Genomic DNA, 26,761 nt, shown 5'->3' on the forward strand with positions numbered 1-26,761 from the left:
ATGTCAGGGGAGGGTCTTCACTGTCGAGGCAAATGCTGTTAAGAGTTTCTTAATCAGTCCCACTGGAGGATTTTGATAACAACCAGAATCCCTGAATTCATCTCATTTCTTTCCTTCTTCCAGACCCCCTTGTACTTGGTGAACCATGGAGAGAGCGGACCAGTGAGATGCAACAGGTGCAAAGCCTACATGTGCCCGTTCATGCAGTTCATCGAAGGCGGACGGCGCTATCAGTGCGGATTTTGCAGCTGCGTGAACGATGGTAAACAGAGCCACGAAGTGCGCGTTGTAACGCTTCTTATTGAAAATTAAGATGGACTACACTCCTTAGCTTAGAGACAGACTCCCCGCCCCTCCGCAGGTGGCACTACGTGTAATTTCCCTAAACGAAAGCTATTACTAATGAAACTAGGCTCCTGTTATCTGTACGTAGCTGCAGGAGCCAGTTCCCCCACCCCGAAATCATGCTGAACCTTTGCATAAAACTGAAGTGCGTGATGGGGGGAGCCGTGTCTCCTTCCACAGTGCCCCATTTGAAGACAGTGCAAGACATTACCTTCTTGCCTTTTCAGAAGGTAAGATCTAGAAATGCCTCTTTTGTCAGTCCCGGGTTGCTCTTGAATAGAAAGCAGCTCATTGGTATTTAGGAAAAGCTCAGATAAAGCCAAGGGCTTTCACCTTTTTATATAGATGTTGAATTTTAAGGAGGTGGGGGCACATTATGATTCTATGATTTATCCTAGCACAAATTCCACTAATGTTGATGTTATTAGGCTGTGTGAGCAAAGCCACAACAGAGAGATAAAGCAATTGTCCTACAAACATGAGGGCCTGAGTTAGGTCCTCAGCTCCCATAATGAAAAATAAGCAAAGCGTGCTGGTGCATGTTGGTAGCCCCAAGGGTTGAGATACTGAAGAATGGGAATCCCTGTGGCCCCTGCTGGGCCAGCCCAGCCCAGTGGTCCAGCCCCAAGCCCCAGAGACCCTGCCTCAAATAGCAAAGTAGATGGCTTCTGAGGAACAACACCTGAGGTTGACCTCTGGCCTCTCATGCAGCTATGTGCACATGCACACACACACACACACACACACACACACACACACACACACACACACACACACACACACACCAGGAGAGAAAGAAATCAGATGGCAATGCCTAATATATGGTGTGACTTGAATTTTAGTTGATGATAGATGACAGATAACATTAAATGTTAAGGAACATGCAGAATTAATTTTAAAAAAATCACCACTATATGCAGGTATGTGAGTGAATTATACATTATACTATATAGAAATTACCACCCCACACATTCTGAGCCAGATTACTCAGAAATCCATGGCACATACATGGAACTAAGCCCCCATCATGGCCCCTCTGGTTTATGAACTTCACTGAGCGAGGCTGTCATCATCTTCTTCTGCAATCTTGCCAACTTCAGAGTCAAATATGTAACTGTAAACTTTATAGCGCTCACTTCTAAACCATGATACGGTGAGAACATACTCAAACTTCTGTTGAGTTTTCGAAAGTCTAACTTTAGAAAAATAGTCCTGTAATAATTTGCATGTTCACAGCTGAGCCTGAAGACTGCGGAGTGTTAGTTTCAACCCAAAAGGTACTGCTTTTGTGGGTGTTTTTTTTTTCTTACAAAGGGAGATGCTTTTCTTAGCAAAATACTTAAAACAAAAGCATTGGTAACTTTCCCACACACTGTTAGCAGAAGTTTCACAGCCTTCCCTGGCCATCCCCAGGCAACGGGAACTCTTCTGCAGACAGCAGGCCTTATTTGTGCAAGTGTTCAGTGTGTGAGTCATAAGTCTTGCTCTGCCTTTGGGTGACTTCCAGAACTTGGCTGAAAGTAACCTTCTGAAACATTTGTATCAAATTAGACTTCAACTGAGCTCTCCCTAGTGCAGTCTTTCCCTAATACAGTATTCTTATACATGAGTGGGGCCAGATGCTAGCAGATTATTGTGTGAAAGCTCAGGGCTGAAGGCATTCCTTAATTAAGGTGTAACAACGACCTTAGTATAATCCAAGTAATCAGCATTCGTCTCTGCCCCATACGTTAAAAATTCAAATAGAAAACTAATTTTAAGAAAAGAAGTAATTAGGTAGAGGCAAATATTTGTTAGCTTGAAAACAGCAGCACTTTTTTCTAGGCTTTCTAGGTTCTTTGCCATTAATAATTTTATAAGGACAAGAGCTTTCTAACAAAGTTATCACTCTGCTTCCATGAATGTGAATATTGTGGTCTATGGCTTTCTACATGTATAAAATATGTCATGATTAAAGTAATACAGGATAATGAGAAATAGTAATGAAGTAGTCAATACTGATGAAAATTATATATAAAATTACATAGTTTTACAGATAGAATTACAGGCAGATTGATTTGACTATTAAAAAAATCAAAATTTATATGTGGTAAAACGATTACAAACATAATTAAAAGGCAAAGTTGTAGTGGTTTACAACAGAACACAAGAGCCAAAAAGTTAATGAGTTTAAAAAAAAGAAAACTCATATTTCTCACATATTTCTAAGATGTGTTCTCAAAATGATAGATACTGAGAAAAGCTTGCCTTCCTATCATAATGCCTTTCCTTTATGATACATTTCGGGGATTTATTGGGTTGTCTGCTTATGAAAACAAAGGATTTCCTGCCCTGTTTTGTCTTCCTTAGTCCCACCGTTCTATTTCCAACATCTGGACCACATTGGGAGAAGACTGGACCACTATGAGAAGCCAGAGCTGTCTTTAGGATCCTATGAATATGTTGCTACTTTGGATTACTGCAGAGTGAGTGTTGCTGGGACTTAAGTCTTTCTATGTTGATGTTGACTTTCAGTGAACAGCTTCCATTTGTAAAGATATGTATGACTTGGTTCACAGGCAGACATTTCCAGGGCATGTGGAAACATGTCAGATACAGATCTGACCTAAGTTGTTACCATGGATCCATTCCTCAGCTGTCTCTTGGGCTAATCAAGCTTAGAAATGTAATATAGAAATAGGAAACAATTCTTTTTGTCTTTTTGTTTGTTTGCTTGCTTGCTTTGGTTTGGTTTCTGAGACAGGGTCTCACTTAATTTGGGCCTTGACCTTGCTGAAGATGACCTTGAACCCTGATCCTCCGTCTCCCAAATGCTCCACTCTTCTTTTGGTTCATTAATGACTTCTCTACCAAGGCAGAAACAGAAGCCGTATTCTTAGAGGGCTGCTGGCTTCCTTGCTTTAATTATAATTCTAAACTCATTTGACTATCACCCATAAACTTCTTTGGTTATTTTCTTAAAAGAAAAAAAATAACAAGACTAAATTTCCTTGTAAACTCACTGACTGTCAGGTACAATGCTGTCCCCAAAGATCTGTCTCCAATTGGAGGAAATTCTCAGCACAGAGACTGACTATCAGTCCATATAATAAAGATAAGGTGTCTTTCTACTTGCCTATCATGTGTGTATGGTACACTCCTACTTAATCTCAACTTACTGATTAGCTGAAAGTTTATTATGAGCATATATCTTCATTTATTTCTTCTAACTGGTGCTCCTTTTTTTTCAACCTTCATCAAGCTTAGGTGGCATCTTTGTTTTATCTGTTGTTCTTCCTAGGGCATTTTAGTGGTTTTTTTTTTTTTTTTTTTTTTTTTTTTGCATGTGTGTCCTCTTCATAGATTCTGATACCTTGGGGTCCCAATTTGCTTCTAGTCATTTTTGTGGCATTTCTGCAGTGTCTGGCCCAGTTGGAAGTAGGTCAACACATGAGGAAATCTGAGTGAGTGAGTGCATGGACTTGCTGATGTGCTGTTCTAAACCTTTGGGTTTCACTGACAGACTCCACATGTGAGGACCCCATGGTGCTTTACTCTTTAGCCAAAGATAAAGCTGGAGAGATCTTCCAAAGCATCAAGAGAGGTCCTGAAGACCCAGGCTCACTGGGAAGTCCGTCTCCTTCCTTCCTTCCTTCCTTCCTTCCTTCCTTCCTTCCTTCCTTCCTTCCTTCCTTCTTCCCTGTTCCAAAGGTGAATGCCTGCTAATATCGAACCTTCTGAAAAATAGTCCCAGATTGCAGATTTCCTCTAGACACGTTTTCTTTTTTTTTTTTTTTCTTTTCTTTTTTTTGGAGCTGGGGACCAAACCCAGGACCTTGCGCTTGCTAGGCAAGTACTCTACTACTGAGCTAAATCCCCAACCCCCTAGACATGTTTTCTAGAGAACAAATCCATATATCAAGAACACATCTCAAGATTTATCCAAAATAGGGTTTTTTACAGTTGGCTAAATCGTTAAAATTTTCCATGAACACATCTTACTATTATTCTATTGACTATTATGTGATTGTTTTAAATTAATTTACATAGAACTATTAAAGAAAAACACATGCTTTATTAGTTTGAAATGTGAAATTTTTTAACTTATTTGGTGAAATGCCAAACATTTTTGATGTAGATGCAATCTGACAGGAGAGAGACAGGTTTTGAAGTACAATTTATATTCCAGTAGTTTCTTTGTTCTTTCCTATGATTGACTGAAGGAAAATCAATACACAGAAGTAAGCATGTGTTGTTCTAATTAAATATAATAAAGACACTGTAAGTCATGACGGAAAGTTCCCTCACTGAACTTTGTAGCCATAGTATGAATCCCAATGTGCACCGAGGCTTCAGATCTCTGACAAAAAAGGCTAACTGTCGATCTTTTCAGTAGAAACATGAGTAAGAGTCAAACCTGTGCCTGAAACAAGAGTAGCTTCAAATTCTGTTTTATGGCAGTATTCCAGAAGTGTAATAATTAGGAAATCTCACCAAGAAAACAAGAAGCCAAGTAATTGTAACCTTTGGAGCTTCAAATTTAATTATAATCTAAAATATAAAGGAGGTAGGATAATGAGTTGACTTAGGGATTTGGATGGTGAAAAAGAGTTTAATATCCATATACACTGAAAAGAGAATTGCAGAATCATATTGTCCTCGACTCATTTTAGTTAATCTTAATGTCAGTTTTGGGTAATAAAATTAGCATTTGTTGAATACCATGTGTGCCTCTGCTAGGTACTTCTTAACATCTGTGTTAGGTTCTTTAGCCCTTACAGGGATGCCATGTGTTGTATACCACATTGCATGAGGACAGGAGAGAGAGAGAGAGAGAGAGAGAGAGAGAGAGAGAGAGAGAGAGAGAGAGAGCACTTAAGTTGCAGATGTGCACAGAAAGCGTTTTTTAAAGTCAGCCTGCTGTTTCCCTAAGGAGAAACAAATCTGCTATCAGCTTTTCCTCCTGAATAAAACTGTAGGTTTGGCTTTGTTGTTAATTTTAATTCATTTTGACATTTTTGGGATACTTTGCATGTCCAGTTTGTCTTTGTACTGTAAGGATCCCCCCCCCCCCAAGTAAGCACTATGATAAACAAATTCAAAGACTATGCCTAGTAAGAAGCATGTTAAAATATGAACCTGTGTATAGAGTGTGAGGGAAGAGTGGTCAGTGTCGGATGAGGGCGTGTCAGACAGGCATAGAGAGGGAAGTGACATGAACAAATTAAACCAGGAGCAGCTAGCCAGGTGTGGTGATCCACGCCTTTAATCCCTGCACCGGGAAGCAGAGGCAGATGCATCTCTGTGCATTTGAGGCTAGCCTGGTCTACACAGTGAGTTCCAGGACAGACAGAGCTGGATAGTGAGACCCTGTCTCAAAACAAAGCAAAAAAGTAGAAAAAAAGAGCTATGAGCAGGGAACTGAGTGTGTGTGTGTGGGGGGGCACTGCAGAGTGAGCAGAGGTGGGTCTCCGAAGGACAGACTGATGACTCAGCACTTCCCAGATACTCTGAAGACATTGCTGAGGACTGACTGACATGACCTCCAGTCAAGCCTTTTTAGAACGTGTCAAATAAAACACGTTTACCACCACTGTCCTGGCTCAGGTCCAGGGGTTAGGGGTGAGGGGGGCCGTGACTCTGTACAGGAAGTGTTTTGGAAATGGCAGCCACTTACATTGAGAGGATTCGTATTGGGGAATGAGAATTACATTGAAGAAGTATTTCAAGACAGATCTGTCCTCTGATTCGTTCTGGGGTTACCACCGTGTCTTTGAGTCTTTAGTTTTTATACACATTGGAAAGTTGCGTTGTGGAGAGTCTTGATTGGCAGGTTATGGAAGAGTTTATGTTACTTTAATACTGGCGATAATGAGAAAGAGAAGAGGCCGTGGTTCCCATTGGTTTCTACTGCCATGCACGCACGCAGACGCACGCAGACGCACGCACGCAGACGCACGCACGCACCCACGAGCCCCATTTACTCTTACGCGTGAATGTTTAGAAGTGTATTATCCTCTTGGATATTTACCTTTTCTGCTTAGTGAGTGTATAGTGTCCTTCCCTGTCTCTTCTGATCGGATTTGGTGTGAAGACAGTTTTGTCAGATATTAAAACAGCCTCACTTGTTAGCTGCTCGGATTCGTTCACTTGGAATACCTTCTACGGCACTTTTCTCCTGAGGTGGTATCTTCCTTGATGCTGAGGATTTGGGGGTTTTTTGTTTTTGTTTTTTAAATCCCGTAGGTTAGTCTGTATCATTTTATTGGGTTTCTCCTCCCAGTATTATTTCAGTTTGCGTTTGCTTTAGGGCAGTGGTTCTCAACCTTCCTAACACTGTGGCCCTTTAATACAGTTCCCCATGTTGCGGTGCTTCCCCAACCATAAAATTATTTTTGTTGCTATTTTATAACTGTAACTTCACTACTGCTACAGATTGCAATGTAAATATCTGATAAGCAGGTTGGTCTTATGCTGACTACTGTGAAAGGGTCATTTGCTCTCCAAAGGGGTCACGGCCCACAGATTGAGAACCACCGTGTTAGCGGTTCTGTTTGTTTAAATTCTACTTTCATATCCTGAGGGGTTTTCACTATTTCATTCAGCTGTTGGTCTTTTCAGTGCCCATTAAGGCATTCAGTTATCCATATCATCTTTTAAGGTTCTTGAGTGTGTTCATAACTGCCATTCAAAGTCCTCCTCATATGCTTCAGCTGAACTACGTTTCTCAGGGCCTATCACAGAAGAGTTGCTGGCTCCCTGAGGCGCCATATTGCCTTGGCTGGTCTATGTTTTTATGCTGGGATCCAGGCATCTGGAATTATGATGTTTGAGTTGTTTCTTGGTGTAGATATCTGGACTTGTTTCTGTTAGGTTGATACTGCGGTCATTGGTTGCTGTCTCCCACTCGGGATATTGTGCCAGTGTGGTGGCTGTGGGCTTCCTGGTAGGGACTGTTAATGCAGGTCGGCATTTAACACAAAGGAATGGAGATGCTCTAGAAGGACAGACAGAGATGGGGGTCAGGAAAAGAGCTGGGGAGACCCCAGTCTGCGCCCAGAGGAAGAATCCCCAGGGAATGGGGGTTGGGTAGGAGGTGAGGTTCCTGCAAGCAAGCCACAGCAGGTCTAAGAGTAAGTTCTGAGGACCAGAATGGAAGGCAAGAAAGACTGAAAAATTGCCTACCCGTGTCTCAGCTCAGTGCGGGAGTCTCTGGTGGAAAGTGTTTCTGCAGACTGGTGGGAATGGAGGTGGCTAGAAGGGAAGGTGGAAAGGGTCTGAGGGAAGAGCTAGAGGGTCCTGGATCCACACCCAGCAGCCAGAAGAATCATTTTTAAAAGAAAAGCAAATGGCTGAAGGGACCCTAACGCTCAAATCCACTTTCAGCACTGTCATGTTTGCTGTCACTGATAGAATCTGGAAGGCAGTGTGGTTAGGAGGAAGTCGAGATTAACTTTACACGTGTTGAAAACAAGCCTTAGTGATCGGAAGATTCCTAAAGAGAGAAGCTGGTTAGAGTTACGGAGAATGTCCAGGAGAGTCCAAGAATAGTAAGACTTGGCTGGGATTGCCCCGAAGAGGTGTTGCTTTCGTTCATGAGAATGGTTGCTGTTTTCATCTGATATAATCCATATTGTGGAATGGAGGAGATGAGTCTTAGAAATTATTTAAGCTCCCCCGTTCCTTGGCTGTTCCGATTTTGGGTTGGGAGAGTGACATTTTCAGATTGCTTTTTAAGTCTTACACGTTCTTATTTGAAATGGAGTATTTTACTAGAACAGTATTATATCTAACCTTACAGTAGATAAGGACAAAATCAGTGAGGTTACTTGTAATTGTCACCATCTAGTTAGATAATAACTGAACTGCATTTTAGTTTTACAGCATTTTTATGCTTTATCATCAGATGGGAAACACTGTTGGTCTTGGGTCTTTACTCTCTAGTGGAGGTCACTGATCCTATTTGCCTGTGGCTTTCTTTTCTAAACATTTTATAAATCCCAGTTGAAGGATCACTTCCTTATGAGCTATTTGGACACCAGCCAGATCAGAGAACAGTCAGAACACATTGTCCTGACAGCCGCTCTGTGTTACAGTGACCGTTGCAATATGCAGTTAAATCATAACAGATATTTCTATATAATATATACTCCTATAATCTCAGCAGGGGGGAGGCTTAGGGGAAAGGATTGTGTTTGAGGCCAGCCTGGGCTACACAGTAAGACCTTGCCTTAAAAAGAAAAAAAAAATCATATATATAACCAAAGGAACTCATAAGAGAATAGACCTGAAAAAATATGGTATTTCCATTAATAAGGCTTGGTTACAGCTTCCAAAAATGCATAATCCTTTGTAGCATTCCCTCTCAGGGGCCCACATATGTTTCCTTCTGTAAGAGAGCGTGTTACGTGCAAGGCTGGCTCAGTATTTGATTCCCCTGCAGCAATCATGGTAGGGGAGTCTCCAGAGATATAAAAGTGAGCTATTTCTGTAAAATATCATAGAAAGTTCATGTCATAACATGGAAAATAAGCAGGTTTTTATTTATTTATTTTTTGTCTTTTTATAGCAGCGGGGCACTGGGTTTCCTAGAAAGTTATTTGATCCACAGATGTTATAGTCTGAGTATTGAAGGAAGCATCTGATAGTCTTCAAGGGTTTGTTTACCTTTGATTATGAAATATACTTACTCTGTACTGACTTCTGTGATGTGTTTGCTTTCCCGCAGAAGAATAAACCACCCAACCCACCAGCCTTTATCTTCATGATCGATGTCTCGTACAGTAACATAAAGAACGGGCTCGTCAAGCTCATCTGTGAGGAACTGAAGACCGTGCTGAAGAGGCTACCCAAGTAAGGGAGCTGCTGCCGCTCTCCTTCCTGTGAATTATCCTGTGTCGCTGAGTCGAGCAGACTGCCTGATTAATATCGCTCGCTAATGAGAACATTATAGTTAGCTATAAATCAAACTACACCACTCTTCTGGATATTTAAAATGTCAGAGTGGATGTTTGTATAAAGGAAACAGAGAAAGGAAAACAATGGTAGATAAATGAAACATCTCAGAAATACCTTATAAATTACAGGACCATCAAACTGTAAGTAGGTGGGGGGAAACTTTGGAAGCCTGTTCCGTTAAAGCTGGCGGTTGCTGACCATGGTAGAGTCCAAGGGTCCCAGAACACTGAGCAGTTGTAGGGGAGATGGAATCTTTTTAGCCAAATTCCCCTCTGCTCCTGTGGTGTGATTAAGTTCCCTGTGGTTGCTTGCCTGTCCTAGCTCAGCAGTGTGAAGGGACCCCCATCGCTGTCATCTCAGCAGCATTGCAGACAGAGGCACTCACCTGCAGCTAAGCCGGTGACCACACCCGCTGTGATGGTTCAGGGCTGCAGCTGCCTTTAAAAGGCTAGATGGCCTGCTACCGCTTCAGTGTGGAAAAGGGAAATAAAATTGACGGCAGTTTTAAGCATAAAAATATATAATTGTAAATGTGCGTAGCCTACATTAAATTTGGCATAAAAAAAGAAAACAGGTTTGCTTCAACAGGTAAGCGAGGGGTACACAAAAAACATTCTTTTAAATATAATTAAAACCCTTAAAGAGACATTTGGGAAAACTGCAGGAAGTAGCTAGTAGCATCCTTCATTTTCTTCACTTTGGTCTCCTCTACGAAAACTAATTTCATGGCTATTCCTGGTCTCTGTGCACAACTAGCTGTTTGAGACTGGAGCTATAACAGCATAGAGACAGGGGAGTAGGGGATGTTGCCTTCCTGCCAAGAGGCCCGCCCAGAAGAGAGGATAGGAAGGCCAGAACCCTCTGCACCCGACACCTTCCACCTTCTCCCCATCTTTCTGAGCCCGTGGGGAGGACACCTGTTCTGGACAGGGGTGTTTGGGTAAGGAGAGATTCTTTAGCCCCGGCGCTCGTTGGCCTTTGATGCCCACTCCTCTGTAGTCTTTCCACCAACACTGATGCTTTGTCTGTGAGAAACTCGGACATGTGGGCTCTGGACCTCCCAGGAGCAGCTTTGTTTGTATTTGTTAAGATGAACTCATAATATCGTTGAGATGGTTTGTAACGCAGGGAGGATGTTTGAAAAACACTGAGGCAACTTCAGACTGGCCTGAGGTGAAGAGCGAGCTGGAGCCAGCTGAGGTGGTGAGCAGAGACGCCCGTGCCTCAGAACCGCTTTGTCTCTGGTTGTTTTTGGTGAGACTAGTATGTGCTTCTTCCTAGGACTCTGCCATGGCTGCTTTAAGTTCAAATCCTAACCTAGCCTTTACTTTGTAAGGAGAGCCACCAGGCCGGTTTCTGAAAACAGACTCTCCTTTTAGTCCCCCACCAAGTTAGGCTAGCCTGCCTTCACCAGCAGTGACTCCCCAAGCCCCTCGCTCCTTCCCAGGGCAGTGGTGTGAAGTTTGCAGCATGTTGGTCTAAGATCTGAAACCACGAGCTCTGTGTTCTCTCTATAACTGCACCCCCTGAAGCAGATGTGTGACCTTGGCACCAGACAAGAGAGAAAAGTTGAAGGTCACAGCTGGTTGCTCCCAACCCTGTTCAAATCTCTCTGAACTGTACCTTTTGGGGCCAAACATCTTCATTTTTTAAAAAGAAACCTGGTTGCTTCTGTCTGAAACTTGTCTTGGTCTCTGCACATATGCAGTTTTATTTTTTATTATTTTATTATTTCATGTAGACTACCCTGTCAATTTGATTTCTCTTTTTGTTCTAAAGCAGGCGACTTTTTTTTTTAACATGGCAGACAACAGTCTACATGTGCTTGGTGTTCTAGAATGTTCTGAGTCTTCTGAAAAGAGAAGCCCCTTTCCTTTCTGTTTGAAATTGTACCACCTAGCCTTATAAAGTTTCTAGATTTCCTGACTCTTTTGGAACAAGAAAGAAAAACTTTAAAAATCATTTATTAGTTATTCATATCAAACCATTGGGTTATTTTGACTTTCTGTCTGTTTTCAATCAACATTGAAACTAAAATATTGGAAATGTGGCGGGCAGGATGGCTCAGCTGGTAATCACTTGCCTTTTATTTTATTTTATTTTATTTTATTTTAAGTGCAAGAGCCTGAGTTCAGTTTCCGGAACTAATTTAGCATAATTGGTGAGCTCCTGGCCAATGAGAGACTTTGTCTCAAAGGATGTAGATAATGTCCTGAGGGCGACACCCTGTGATGTCTGCTGGCCTTCATACATACCCATACACACATAAATACACACAAAGAGTACAAAAGAACACAACTGTTTAAAAATGTTAAAAATTCATGAGTTTGGAATTTTGTGGTTTATCTGCTTCCTAATGTCTGCTGTATTACTCTGCCAGATTTATACTATTAAACATTCTGGCTGCAGTAGGGGAGAGGGCGGCTGAAGGGTGGAAGAGTAAGCTTGTTAATCCTGGCATCTTCATGAATTACAGAGTCCTTCATGGACCCAGAGACATACAGAGTCCTTCATGCAGCCCACAGAATCATACACAGTCCTTCACAGAGTTATACAGAGTTCTTCATGTACTCCACAGAATTATGCAAAATCTTTCATGTACCTTACAGAACTGTACAGAATCATTCTTGTATCTCACAGAATTATAGAGTCCTTCATGTTATACAGAATTATACAGAATCCTTTATGTACCCTAAGGAATTATACAGAATTATTCAAGTACCTCTCAAAATTATACAGAACTAAATGGAAAGGCAGAGTTTCTTCATGTAATGTAATTCATATGTTATAGTGTTGAGGTGTATGTGGTGTGTGTGTGTGTGTGTGTGTGTGTGTGTGTGTGTGTGTGTGTATGATATATGTGGTGTGTGTGTAAGTGCTGTATGTGTATGTGGTCCATGTGGGGTGTGTGTGAGTGTGTGTGTGTATGTGTGTGTGTTTCTTTATTTGACTCTACTTTTAACTATGAAAAGAGAATCAGTCACTCATGGTTTATCAGACGGTTTTACTTATGCAATGAAAGGTTACTGGGAGACAAAGGTGAAGGAATGATGTGCTGATGAACTGTCAAATAAACCCGTGACTTGTAGCATGTGTTCATTGCACATGCCGGTATTTCTAGCCAGGCTGATTTTAAACCAGAGTTGCACCATTGTCACTTAACTTTGGATTTCTATTATAAAAGCAGCAGAACGAAGGCATTTATTTTGTCTCACAGTTTAAGGTATACAGCATCATGGAAGGGGAGGCAGATTACAGTGCATCTGCAGTCAGGAAGAAGCAAGAAGTGAATACCACTATACAGCTCTCTCGAGCCTCTCCCCTTCCCTCCCCTCCCTCTCCACTAATTATTTTTAATTATGCATATGTGCATATGAGAGAAGATTCCTAGAGGCCTCTCTAGAAAAGAACCTCTAATGCCCCTGGAGCTAGAGTTGCAGGAAATTGTGCTTGACATGGGTGCTGGGAAATGATCTCGGTCCTCTGCAAGCCCTCTCCATGCTCTTCACCTCTGAGCCACCTCCCCAGCCAAGCTTTTTTATCAGGTCTAGGACACGCCCACCCCTCCCGAAGAGTGTTACCGCCCCCATTCAAGATGAGCCTTTGACCTAATCTCCATTCTCTGTCACGGACAAGCCCAAAAATCTGCCCCTCAGTTGATCCTCCATCCTCTCAAGCGAACAATCAGGACTAACCATGACAGGCTGTAATTTGCTGCCCCAAAGTCCAGCATGTTTTACCAGCATGTATGTCATCTTCAATAAAACTCCAGTCCCACCGTTGCAGTAGACTCCCGAGTGGCCCAGACTCAGGGCAGGGGATAACGTGGGCTTTCCCTTCCTCTAGCTTCCAACTGCACTGAGAGTCCAGTGAAAATGCTTTACAGGAATTTAAAAGAGGAAATTACTTCTAGCCGGTGGCCTCAGGAGATTTCACAGAGGAGGAAGAATTTATGTTTGGTCTTGACAAGCAAGATTTTAATAATGGAGGCAGAGAAAGCCCAGAAGCAGCACAGGATGGTCTGCAAGATACAGCATAGGGCAGCACAGCAGCTGCACGTGGCTCGGGACATACATGCGGCTGTACATGAGTGTAATTACACATGTGGGTATCTAGTCCATGAGGACTCTCACTTCTGAGAGCATTGCAAAGGTCCCAAATGTAAACGTTTACTCACTGCCTTTGCAACAGGTTATAAGAACCTTTTAAACTTTACCCATTTATCAAAACCACAGGGAGAAAGAAGCAGGACAGGTCAAAATCAGTTCTTGTCAGCTAGTACTCTAGAGTTCTCAGTGGAAGCTGAGATTTCCTTCTGAGATATTTCTTTGTGGAGATTCCCACTTCCTTTTTTACTTGTACTTCTATCTCTTATATATAAACACACATACATGTGCAAGCACACACCACACACACATATGCACATACCACATACACATATGCACACATACATGCACATACCACACAGACATACGCACACATACCATACAAGCACACACCACACACATGTACACAGATGTGCATACCCCACACACATGCACATACCACACACCACACACATACATGTGCTTATGTATACACCACATGCATACCACATACACAGACATGTACACACACATGCACATATCACACACACACACCACACTTCTCATTCATTGATTATTATTTGAGGGTTTTTTTTTAAGTGTAATTCACTTGCTATTATATGTTTCTGTGGTGTGTTGTTAAGATCTAGCTATTGTCGCACTGAGATTTTGTAAGATGTGCAGTAGAAGTGCCATGCAGGAGCCGAAGCCCTTCCCTGATGTCAACAACTGTCCTGTCAGTGCTGTGAGCGTCCTTTCTCTCCTGTTGCTTCAGGCGTCTCATTGGTTCTGTACATTTTATTTATATAAATGTAGTAAGCCCAGGCTGTTCATGCAAATTCTCAGTCTAATTTCCTATGAGTTGAAATTAAACCAGGCGTAATGGCACATGTCTTTAATCCCAGCACTTCGGAAGCAGAGCGGTGGATCTCTGTGAGTTCAAGGCCAGCCTGGTCTTCAGAGTGAGTTCCAGGACAGCCAAAGCTACAGGGTGAAACCCCATCTTGAAAAGACCAAAAGTAAATAAAGAAAAAAAATACATGAGCAAATATGACCAAATGTTTTCATAATATCTAACCCTTGACCTAGAATTTTGAGAATGTTTTCCTTTGTTAACCTGCTTATGTTTGAAGTAATTCCTATCCCTTCCAGCTGTGAAAGTCAAGAGAAATTAAAACCAGAACTGTAGATGTGCATCTCCTATATTCTATAGGAGACATGGATGTTGTGTTTAAGGAGACGCGTTGCCTCATAGTCAGAAAACTGATGAAGGCGATGTGCTCTCCACATCTCATAGAGCAAGCTCTGTGTTCTTAAGAGCTCCTGCCTCAGTTACCTTCTGTTTTTCCTCTTAGGGAGGAGCATGAGGAGAAATCTGCAATTCGAGTTGGTTTCATCACATACAACAAAGTTCTCCACTTCTTTAACGTGAAGAGTAATCTGGCCCAACCTCAGATGATGGTGGTGACGGATGTTGGAGAGGTCTTTGTTCCTTTGTTGGATGGGTTCCTTGTCAACTATGAAGAATCCCAGTCTGTGATCCACAAGTAAATATCAACCTTCTTCCAATTAGATGCAAATCAGATGTGTGTTTGAAGTCCCTTGTTTTTCAGTTCAACTATAAGGATTGCTTGGCTCTGTCACTGGCGGGGCGGGGGGTTAGGGCGCAGGTTGTACAACTCTTGTCATTTATGGTAGATTTACCTCTTTCTGGTGCACAGACCATTTTTACAATATTTACTTTCAACTCTTTAACTTCTTTCTCCTTCATGCAAAGGGAAGGGAAGGGAAGGGGAGCACTCCTTGCATGCGCATATTCATGTTAAGATAGAGTATTCTTTAAAGAGTTCTGGGTATTATAAATAGGTAATATAATGAATCAAAAAGTATCCACAAAAAGATAATTTAGTAAGTGTCCTGTTCAGAGAGTAGGTTTTAGTGGCAGAGTATGCTAAAATGTCCTTCCCTAAGGAGTGTCTTTATCAGATTGCCCATTCCCCGTGGGTGACAGTTACCCACTTGTGCTGTTCAGCAAGTAAATCCCGTATGCGTTTGGGCTTGTAACATCAGTGATTTAGTTTCTGAAGTTTATGACAGACTTGCTGAGCATTAAAACCTTTTCCCCACCTGTTTTCCTCAGTTTATTGGACCAGATTCCTGAGATGTTTGCCGACTCCAATGAAAACGAGACAGTCTTTGCTCCTGTCATCCAGGCTGGCATGGAGGCCCTGAAGGTGAGGAACGACCGTCTCAACTTGATAAAGTTTATAACAGATTTAAAACGGAGGTTTCATCTATCAAAAACAGCTTTCATAAAAACCCTGGGATGTTAGGGTTTCTAAACTTTCCCACTTTTCAGGAGGAAGTGACCCAGGCCACAAGCACGCTCAGTGTTTACACCCCAGAGCCATCAACACCAGAACAGCCGATGCTGTTCTGGATTTCAGCTTAGCCCCTCCCCTTGGCTTTTAGATGAACTTTTTATGGTCTGTTTTTAAAGTTGGTTCACTCAAATCATTACTGTAGGATACGAGGAGAAATATTCCCATATTGACCTATCCTTGGGGTTTTCAAACACACAAGGGTACAGCCTGGGGACAGTTTGTGTCTGGGAAGTTGGGGACGGTTTGTGTCAGGAAAGTGACTCATGCACATGGCTTCATTGACTGGGGTAAGTAGAGGTTGTCCTTGTGCCCATTGGGAAGGCTGAGCTCAAACAACATTTTGTCTTCATAGGATCAAAGATGGCAGTGTTGGCCTTGACAGCTTATGCCCGAAGTCAGTTTTAAAACTAGATTATTAAAATTAAGTCCATACCAAGTTTTAAAATAGAATGAGTGACAGGAACAATACAGGTACACAGGGATGGTGGTGGCCTAGGTTCATGAACGGATCTCACGTGAATGTTGCATCTGATTCTGTAGTCTGACCTAGTGCCTGGTTCTTGTCCAGGGTTTCTGGCTTCTGAGCGTTCAGGTGACATTCCACATCACAAAAACATGCAACCCAAAAATCCGGATTTTTATTTTTCGCTTCAAGATGTTTGGTTTGTTGTCAGTGATGTTCTATCCTCCAGTGAGGAGAAGTTCGTAAGTAAATCTCTCCACACACTAGAATTCATAAAGGACTCTAAACATCATTCTACTGCTTTAAATTAAGTCTAGAAGAGACATTTCATATACACACTCATGTCTGAGGTGAATGATGACAGTCTGTTATCTGCCTGAAATGTAATGTCAATTCTGTCAAGTCATTGTCTGTAACAATAATAATATGCCCTGAAGTCACTTGTGCATCGCTTAGTGTAGCATAAAGCGTTCCATGCTGTCCATGTGTGAGTCTGGTTCACTGTAGTTCATGTGTCTTTACCATTTACATTGTTTTTGTTTTATTCATGTTTATTGTTATATTAATGTGTATTATATTAATACTGAAGTATATGGAAACTGCCTTAACGTTATCATCCCTGTGGTGAAGCACCATGCCCAAAGCAACTTGGGGAGGGTACGGTTTGTTTGGCTCACACTTCCACAGCACTGTTCATCATCGAAGGAAGTCAGGACAGGAACTCATACAGGACAGGAACCTGGAGGCCTGAGCTCATGCAGAGGCCATGGAGGGTGCTGCTTTCTGATAGAACCCAGGACCATGAGCCTCAGGATGGCTCTACCTACAACAGACTGACCCTCTCCCATCAGTCACATGTTAAGAACATATCCTACAGCTGGGTCTTACGGAAGCATCTTCTTAATTAAAGTTCCCTCCTTTCAGATAACGTTAGCTTGTGTCAAGTTGACATAAAACTAGCCAATATAGAAATGTCCATGTTTTAAAATGAGAAAAAAACTTAGTATCCAAATGTAGCAGTTCACCTGATTTCATGAATACAAAGTCAGGTTTTAAGTAGCTGAAAATCAGACTTAAATTAATATAATTTCCATAAGAAGTCTCTAAAATCCTCTCCTGTAGCTGTTACTCATTTGTACCTGGGACAAGAGCTTGAGGATATGCAAAGAAGATGTTGAGGGGCCTTTCACTCACTCATTCCTTATTCTCAATCAATAAAATAATCATTAAGTGCTTGTGTTTTGCAAGACAACCTAGGGTTTCTTGTCCTTCTCCTAAGTTTCATGACGTGTGGCAGAGGAGATTTAATTCTGTAATACAAGACACGATTCTTCTGGTAGTAAAAGCAGGGAGTGGGGAGGCCAAGGGTTACTTGGGAAAGTCCAGGACTGTGGTTTGGTCAACAGATGAGGATATCATATACAGAGGGCAGAGATGGGATCCCATCCATGAGGGGCAGGGAGTAGAAACCAAAGAAGCATCAAAATGGAAACTTGCTTTACTGCATCTAAGTGAAGCTACTTCTGAACTGGGCTCCCCATTTGATTTACAACTTTTCTTTCATTCAGATAGATACCAAGTAAACGTGTGTGTGTGTGTGTGTGTGTGTGTGTGTGTGTATGTGTGTGTGTAGTTATATATGCTACTAATTATATTATTTATACCACAAATATATATTATATACCTATAATATGTATGGAGTATATGTACTTCACATGCATATAGGATATATAAATATAATAAACTTCTTAAATCAAACACAGCATATAAAATTAGCAAAAAAGGGGAGGGGATATGATACAAAGATAAACAGTGACTGTTTGGAAAGTCCTGTGCACATTCTCAAATATCCTTGAGAAATACTCAACTAAGGGCCTTATGCTTTCCTGTTGTGCTATGTCAGCATGTTCTGAGCTCAGCCTTTCCCCTTCCCATGAGGTAAAACCTATATTTCCTTCAGTCTCTGTCTGACACATGCATAAATCGATTTTCTGAGAGACCAACATTAGTACTATTAACCAACAAACTGTGTGCAGGAGAGATATTTGCTACACGGGCAGAAGATCCAGGTTCAGTTCTCAGCAAATCTATAGGTCACAACTGCCTGTAACTCTAGGGGATCCTAGCCCTCTTCTGGCCTCCATAGGTATTGCATACACATAATGTACTTACATACACTTAAGGAAAACACTCATACACATAAAATAAAAATAACTAAATCTTTAAAACCGAGTTGGGCAAAAAGTTGTACATGGGTGTCAATGGTTATTTTTGCAATCTATCACGACCTGAGAAAAGGAGTTGAATCTACCTTTAGATACTCCATAATTGGTAGCAAAATTCAATTTTTTTTTTTATTAACTTGAGTATTTCTTATATACATTTCGAGTGTTATTCCCTTTCCCGGTTTCCGGGCAAACATCCCCCTCCCCCCTCCCCTTCCTTATGGGTGTTCCCCTCCCAACCCTCCCCCCATTGCCGCCCTCCCCCCATGGACTAGTTCACTGGGGGTTCAGTCTTAGCAGGACCCAGGGCTTCCCCTTCCACTGGTGCTCTTACTAGTATATTCATTGCTACCTATGGGGTCAGAGTCCAGGGTCAGTCCATGTATAGTCTTTAGGTAGTGGCTTAGTCCCTGGAAGCTCTGGTTGCTTGGCATTGTTGTACTTTTGGGGTCTCGAGCCCCTTCAAGCTCTTCCAGTTCTTTCTCTGATTCCTTCAAGAGAGGACCTATTCTCAGTTCAGTGGTTTGCTGCTGGCATTCGCCTCTGTATTTGCTGTATTCTGGCTGTGTCTCTCAGGAGCGATCTACATCCGGCTCCTGTCGGTCTGCACTTCTTTGCTTCATCCATCTTGTCTAATTGGGTGGCTGTATATGTATGGGCCACATGTGGGGCTGGTTCTGAATGGGTGTTCCTTAAGTCTCTGTTTTAATCTTTGCCTCTCCCTTCCCTGCCAAGGGTATTCTTTTTCCTCATTTAAAGAAGGAGTGAAGCATTCACATTTTGATCATCCGTCTTGAGTTTCGTTTGTTCTAGGGATCTAGGGTAATTCAAGCATTTGGGCTAATAGCCACTTATCAATGAGTGCATACCATGTATGTCTTTCTGTGATTGGGTTAGCTCACTCAGGATGATATTTTCCAGTTCCAATCATTTGCCTACGAATTTCATAAACTCGTTGTTTTTGATAGCTGAGTAATATTCCATTGTGTAGATGTACCACATTTTCTGTATCCATTCCTCTGTTGAAGGGCATCTGGGTTCTTTCCATTTTCTGGCTATTATAAATAAGGCTGCGATGAACATAGTGGAGCACGTGTCTCTTTTATATGTTGAGGCATCTTTTGGGTATATGCCCAAGAGAGGTATAGCTGGATCCTCAGGCAGTTCAATGTCCAATTTTCTGAGGAACCTCCAGACTGATTTCCAGAATGGTTTTACCAGTCTGCAATCCCACCAACAATGGAGGAGTGTTCCTCTTTCTCCACATCCTTGCCAGCATCTGCTGTCACCTGAGTTTTTGATCTTAGCCAATCGCACTGGTGTAAGGTGAAATCTCAGGGTTGTTTTGATTTGCATTTCCCTTATGACTAAAGATGTTGAACATTTCTTTAGGTGTTTCTCAGCCATTCGGCATTCCTCAGCTGTGAATTCTTTGTTTAGCTCTGAACCCCATTTTTTAATAGGGTTATTTGTTTCCCTGCGGTCTAACTTCTTGAGTTCTTTGTATATTTTGGATATAAGGCCTCTATCTGTTGTAGGATTGGTAAAGATCTTTTCCCAATCTGTTGGTTGCCGTTTTGTCCTAACCACAGTGTCCTTTGCCTTACAGAAGCTTTGCAGTTTTATGAGATCCCATTTGTCGATTCTTGATCTTAGAGCATAAGCCATTGGTGTTTTGTTCAGGAAATTTTTTCCAGTGCCCATGTGTTCCAGATGTTTCCCTAGTTTTTCTTCTATTAGTTTGAGTGTGTCTGGTTTGATGTGGAGGTCCTTGATCCACTTGGACTTAAGCTTTGTACAGGGTGATAAGCATGGATCGATCTGCATTCTTCTACATGTTGCTCTCCAGTTGAACCAGCACCATTTGCTGAAAATGCTATCTTTTTTCCATTGGATGGTTTTGGCTCCTTTGTCAAAAATCAAGTGACCATAGGTGTGTGGGTTCATTTCTGGGTCTTCAATTCTATTCCATTGGTCTATCTGTCTGTCTCTGTACCAATACCATGCAGTTTTTATCACTATTGCTCTGTAATACTGCTTGAGTTCAGGGATAGTGATTCCCCCTGAAGTCCTTTTATTGTTGAGGATAGCTTTAGCTATCCTGGGTTTTTTGTTATTCCAGATGAATTTGCAAATTGTTCTGTCTAACTCTTTGAAGAATTGGATTGGTATTTTGATGGGGATTGCATTGAATCTGTAGATTGCTTTTGGTAAAATGGCCATTTTTACTATATTAATCCTGCCAATCCATGAGCATGGGAGATCTTTCCATCTTCTGAGGTCTTCTTCAATTTCTTTCCTCAGTGTCTTGAAGTTCTTATTGTACAGATCTTTTATTTGCTTGGTTAAAGTCACACCGAGGTACTTTATATTATTTGGGTCTATTATGAAGGGTGTCGTTTCCCTAATTTCTTTCTCGGCTTGTTTCTCTTTTGTATAGAGGAAGGCAACTGATTTATTTGAGTTAATTTTATACCCAGCCACTTTGCTGAAGTTGTTTATCAGCTTTAGTAGTTCTCTGGTGGAACTTTTGGGATCACTTAAATATACTATCATGTCATCTGCAAATAGTGATATTTTGACCTCTTCTTTTCCGATCTGTATCCCTTTGATCTCCTTTTGTTGTCTGATTGCTCTGGCTAGAACTTCAAGAACTATATTGAATAAGTAGGGAGAGAGTGGGCAGCCTTGTCTAGTCCCTGATTTTAGTGGGATTGCTTCAAGTTTCTCTCCATTTAGTTTAATGTTAGCAACTGGTTTGCTGTATATGGCTTTTACTATGTTTAGGTATGGGCCTTGAATTCCTATTCTTTCCAGGACTTTTATCATGAAGGGGTGTTGAATTTTGTCAAATGCTTTCTCAGCATCTAATGAAATGATCATGTGGTTCTGTTCTTTCAGTTTGTTTATATAATGGATCACGTTGATGTTTTTCCGTATATTAAACCATCCCTGCATGCCTGGGATGAAGCCTACTTGATCATGGTGGATGATTGTTTTGATGTGCTCTTGAATTCGGTTTGCCAGAATTTTATTGAGTATTTTTGCGTCGATATTCATAAGGGAAATTGGTCTGAAGTTCTCTTTCTTTGTTGTGTCTTTGTGTGGTTTAGGTATAAGAGTAATTGTGGCTTCGTAGAAGGAATTCGGTAGGGCTCCATCTGTTTCAATTTTGTGGAATAGTTTGGATAATATTGGTATGAGGTCTTCTATGAAGGTTTGATAGAATTCTGCACTAAACCCTTCTGGACCTGGGCTCTTTTTGGTTGGGAGACCTTTAATGACTGCTTCTATTTCCTTAGGAGTTATGGGGTTGTTTAACTGGTTTATCTGTTCCTGATTTAACTTCGATACCTGGTATCTGTCTAGGAAATTGTCCATTTCCTGAAGATTTTCAAATTTTGTTGAATATAGGTTTTTATAGTAAGATCTGATGATTTTTCGAATTTCCTCTGAATCTGTAGTTATGTCTCCCTTTTCATTTCTGATTTTGTTAATTTGGACGCACTCTCTGTGTCCTCTCGTTAGTCTGGCTAAGGGTTTATCTATCTTGTTGATTTTCTCAAAGAACCAACTTTTGGTTCTGTTGATTCTTTCTATGGTCCTTTTTGTTTCTACTTGGTTGATTTCAGCTCTGAGTTTGATTATTTCCTGCCTTCTACTCCTCCTGGGTGTATTTGCTTCTTTTTGTTCTAGAGCTTTTAGGTGTGCTGTCAAGCTGCTGACATATGCTCTTTCCTGTTTCTTTCTGCAGGCACTCAGCGCTATGAGTTTTCCTCTTAGCACAGCTTTCATTGTGTCCCATAAGTTTGAGTATGTTGTATCTTCATTTTCATTAAATTCTAAAAAGTTTTTAATTTCTTTCTTTATTTCTTCCTTGACCAGGTTATCATTGAGTAGAGCATTGTTCAATTTCCACGTATATGTGGGCATTCTTCCCTTATTGTTATTGAAGACCAGTTTTAGGCCGTGGTGGTCCGATAGCACGCATGGGATTATTTCTATCTTTCTGTACCTGTTGAGGCCCATTTTTTGACCAATTATATGGTCAATTTTGGAGAAAGTACCATGAGGAGCTGAGAAGAAGGTATATCCTTTTGCTTTAGGATAGAATGTTCTATAAATATCCATTAAGTCCATTTGTCTCATGACTTCTCTTAGTCTGTCGACATCACTGTTTAATTTCTGTTTCCATGATATGTCCATTGATGAGAGTGGGGTGTTGAAATCTCCCACTATTATTGTGTGAGGTGCAATGTGTGTTTTGAGCTTTAGTAAGGTTTCTTTTACGTATGTAGGTGCCCTTGTATTTGGGGCATAGATATTTAGGATTGAGAGTTCATCTTGGTGGATTTTTCCTTTGATGAATATGAAGTGTCCTTCCTTATCTTTTTTGATGACTTTTAGTTGGAAATTGATTTTATTTGATATTAGAATGGCTACTCCAGCTTGCTTCTTCTGACCATTTGCTTGGAAAGTTGTTTTCCAGCCTTTCACTCTGAGGTAGTGTCTGTCTTTGTCTGTGAGGTGTGTTTCCTGTAGGCAGCAGAATGCAGGGTCCTCGTTGCGTATCCAGTTTGTTAATCTATGTCTTTTTATTGGGGAGTTGAGGCCATTGATATTGAGAGATATTAAGGAATAGTGATTATTGTTTCCCTTTATATTCATATTTGGATGTGAGGTTATGTTTGTGTGCTTTCATTCTCTTTGTTTTGTTGCCAAGACGATTAGTTTCTTGCTTCTTCTAGGGTATAGCTTGCCTCCTTATGTTGGGCTTTACCATTTATTATCCTTTGTAGTGCTGGATTTGTAGAAAGATATTGTGTAAATTTGGTTTTATCATGGAATATCTTAGTTTCTCCATCAATGTTAATTGAGAGTTTTGCTGGATACAGTAACCTGGGCTGGCATTTGTGTTCTCTTAGGGTCTGTATGACATCAGTCCAGGATCTTCTGGCCTTCATAGTTTCTGGCGAGAAGTCTGGTGTGATTCTGATAGGTCTCCCTTTATATGTTACTTGACCTTTTTCCCTTACTGCTTTTAATATTCTTTCTTTATTTTGTGCGTTTGGTGTTTTGACAATTATGTGACGGGAGGTGTTTCTTTTCTGGTCCAATCTATTTGGAGTTCTGTAGGCTTCTTGTATGTCTATGGGTATCTCTTTTTTTAGGTTAGGGAAGTTTTCTTCTATGATTTTGTTGAAGATATTTACTGGTCCTTTGAGCTGGGAGTCTTCACTCTCTTCTATATCTATTATCCTTAGGTTTGATCTTCTCATTGAGTCCTGGATTTCCTGTATGTTTTGGACCAGTAGCTTTTTCTGCTTTACATTATCTTTGACAGTTGAGTCAATGATTTCTATGGAATCTTCTGCTCCTGAGATTCTCTCTTCCATCTCTTGTATTCTGTTGGTGAAGCTTGTATCTACAACTCCTTGTCTCTTCTTTTGGTTTTCTATATCCAGGGTTGTTTCCATGTGTTCTTTCTTGATTGCTTCTATTTCCATTTTTATTCCTTCAACTGTTTGATTGTGTTTTCCTGGAATTCTTTCAGGGATTTTTGCGATTCCTCTCTGTAGGCTTCTACTTGTTTATTAATGTTTTCCTGTGTTTCCCTAAGTGTGTTCATGTCTTTCTTGAAGTCCTCCAGCATCATGATCAAGTATGATTTTGAAACTAGATCTTGCTTTTCTGGTGTGTTTGGATATTCCATGTTTGTTTTGGTGGGAGAATTGGGCTCCGATGATGGCATGTAGTCTTGGTTTCTGTTGCTTGGGTTCCTGCGCTTGCCTCTCGCCATCAGATTATCTCTAGTGTTACTTTGTTCTGCTATTTCTGACAGTGGCTAGACTGTCCTATAAGCCTGTGTGTCAGGAGTGCTGTAGACCTGTTTTCCTCTCTTTCAGTCAGTTATGGGGACAGAGTGTTCTGCTTTCGGGCGTGTAGTTTTTCCTCTCTACAGGTCTTCAGCTGTTCCTGTGGGCCTGTGTCTTGAGTTCACCAGGCAGCTTTCTTGCAGCAGAAAATTTGGTCTTACCTGTGGTCCCGAGGCTCAAGTTCGCTTGTGGGGTGCTGCCCACGGGCTCTCTGCAGCGGCAGCAACCAGGAAGACCTGTGCCGCCCCTTCCGGGAGCTTCAGTGCACCAGGGTTCCAGATGGTCTTTGGCTTTTTCCTCTGGCGTCCGAGATGTGTGTGCAGGGAGCAGTCTCTTCTGTTTTCCCAGGCTTGTCTGCCTCTCTGAAGGTTTAGCTCTCCCTCCCACGGGATTTGGGTGCAGAGAACTGTTTATCCGGTCTGTTTCTTTCAGGTTCCTGCGGTGTCTCAGGCAGGTGTCCTGCCGCTCCTGGGCCCTCCCCCACGGGAGCCCAGAGGCCTTATACAGTTTCCTCTTGGGCCAGGGATGTGGGCAGGGGTGAGCAGTGTTGGTGGTCTCTTCCGCTCTGCAGCCTCAGGAGTGCCCACCTGACCAGGCGGTTGGGTCTCTCTCTCACCGGGTCTGGGAGCAGAGAGCTGCTGCGGGCCGGGATCCGCGGGTGTGGGACTTCCGGAGCAAAATTCAATTTTAAGATCCATCAGGAGACTATATTCACAGACAATATGGAACACTTAATGAGGGAAAGGCAGAGGCCCAATGTGGGGATATAAAACTATCTTTTCTTCAGGAAGTCTTTCATTTACAGAATCTTGCAGCTTGCATGAGGGTGGGAGACAGTGTCATGAATCCTAGAAGGTCCTGGCTCTAGAGTGGGGAGACAGCAAAGGAGGCAGCTGGTTGGTTAATCATACTAATGCTAGTCTCTTAGAAGGACTATTTATTATGTAGAAGGTGAATTTGCACAGAGTTCTCAAGGCCTGCCCTTTGTAAGCGTTTTCTACTGAAATCAGAAGGATATACGCCAGTTATCTCATTTTGAATGATTCCCTCTTGCAAGCACGGTCAAATTTTGGCAAAGACATCAAATTTTGTAGGGGTGTAAACCATTTGCCAGATATAAAATGCTTTGTAAGTCTGCAGTCAGTGAGAGTATAGCTGCACAATGAAGCGACTGAGTAAGAACAAATAGATATAGCTACTGTATACATCTTTGTGTATGTGTGTTGTATTCTAAGTTTTTTTCCCTGTGTATGTATTGTAGTGTAGTATACAAATGTGATTGTGTGTATGGGCATGTGTGTGCATGTGTGCATTCATGTATGTGTGTGCATATGTGTACTGTGTGGTGAGTGTATGTGTGTGTGCTGAGTGTATATGTCTGCTTTGTGTGTGTGGTATGTGTTTGTGTGGTGAGTGTGGTGTGTGTGTGTGTGGTGAGTGTGTGTGTATGTGTGTACATATGTGTATTGTGTGGTGAGTGTGAGTGTGTGTGTGTGTGGTGAGTGTGTATGTGTGTATGTGTGCTACATGTGTGTGTGGTATATGTATGTGTGGTGAGTGTGGTGTGTGTGTGTATGCTTTGTGAGTGTGTGGTATGTGTATGTGTGGTGAGTGTAGTGTGTGCGTGGTGAGTGTGTGTGCATGTGTGGTGTGTGTGTGAGTATATGTGTGGGGAAAGTGTGTGTGAATGTATGTGTGCTGTGTGTGTGTGTATGTATGTATGTGTGTGAGTATATGTGTGATATGTGTGGTATGTGTATATATGTGTGGTGTGAGTGTGAGTGTATGTGTGTGTGTGCATAGAGGCCTGAAGTTGACCTCAGGTATGATCCCATGTTGCTCTTTTTTCCTTTGAGGTAGAGTCTGTCCTGAACTGGAACCTCGCCATTTCTGGCTAGTCTTCTGTTGAGTACTGGGATTATAGGTATCCACTGTACCTACCAGCTTTATTTTGTTATGTGGGTGTTGGGAATCGGGTCCTTACATTTGAATGGTAAGCACTTTATCTTTAGAGCCATCTTCATAGCCCCAAGCACTGTATAATTTTACAGCGCTGAATTTTTTTAATGGCCCTGAGCAGGACCCTGAGTAGGACAATCAAGTGTGTTTATTATAATTAACTGAGCCATTAAAGTCTTCCAACTCTTGTTTTCTGTTACTGTGTCTACTGCATCACGTATGGTATGAATGAAGCATAGAAAAGCTAACACAGTGGCTAAGATTCTAACCCTAGCCTGTAGGAACTGGACCTGTGGTCCTAACATCTACAGTTCAAATGACAAGGTTTCTGTGACTGGACACCATCTACATGGGTACAAGGAACTTAGTGAATTCTTTAGGGGAGTCAGATGGCTCAGACAAGAAATACTTGACTTTATATTTTTGAGAGCTGTGTGTGACTGTGAGAAATATTTTTAGTTTGATCTGATTAACACAGGAAGTCTCC

At 41.6% G+C, this 26,761-nt stretch overlaps 1 protein-coding gene across 2 annotated transcripts in view; it reads left to right on the forward strand.

The window, feature by feature from the left end:
• Positions 1 to 26,761, forward strand: part of Sec24d (SEC24 homolog D, COPII component) — a 106,778-nt gene that overhangs the window by 57,363 nt on the left and 22,654 nt on the right. For both annotated transcript variants that reach the window (XM_087624898.1, NM_001309453.1), the window contains 5 exon segments: positions 124 to 262; positions 2,695 to 2,810; positions 9,053 to 9,177; positions 14,723 to 14,914; positions 15,508 to 15,601. In XM_087624898.1, the coding sequence (XP_087481024.1) occupies positions 124 to 262; positions 2,695 to 2,810; positions 9,053 to 9,177; positions 14,723 to 14,914; positions 15,508 to 15,601 (666 nt within the window).

This window comes from Rattus norvegicus, chromosome 2, assembly GCF_021556685.1.
Source record: "Rattus norvegicus strain SHRSP/BbbUtx chromosome 2, alternate assembly SHRSP_T2T, whole genome shotgun sequence".
NCBI classification, from domain to species: Eukaryota; Metazoa; Chordata; class Mammalia; order Rodentia; family Muridae; genus Rattus; species Rattus norvegicus.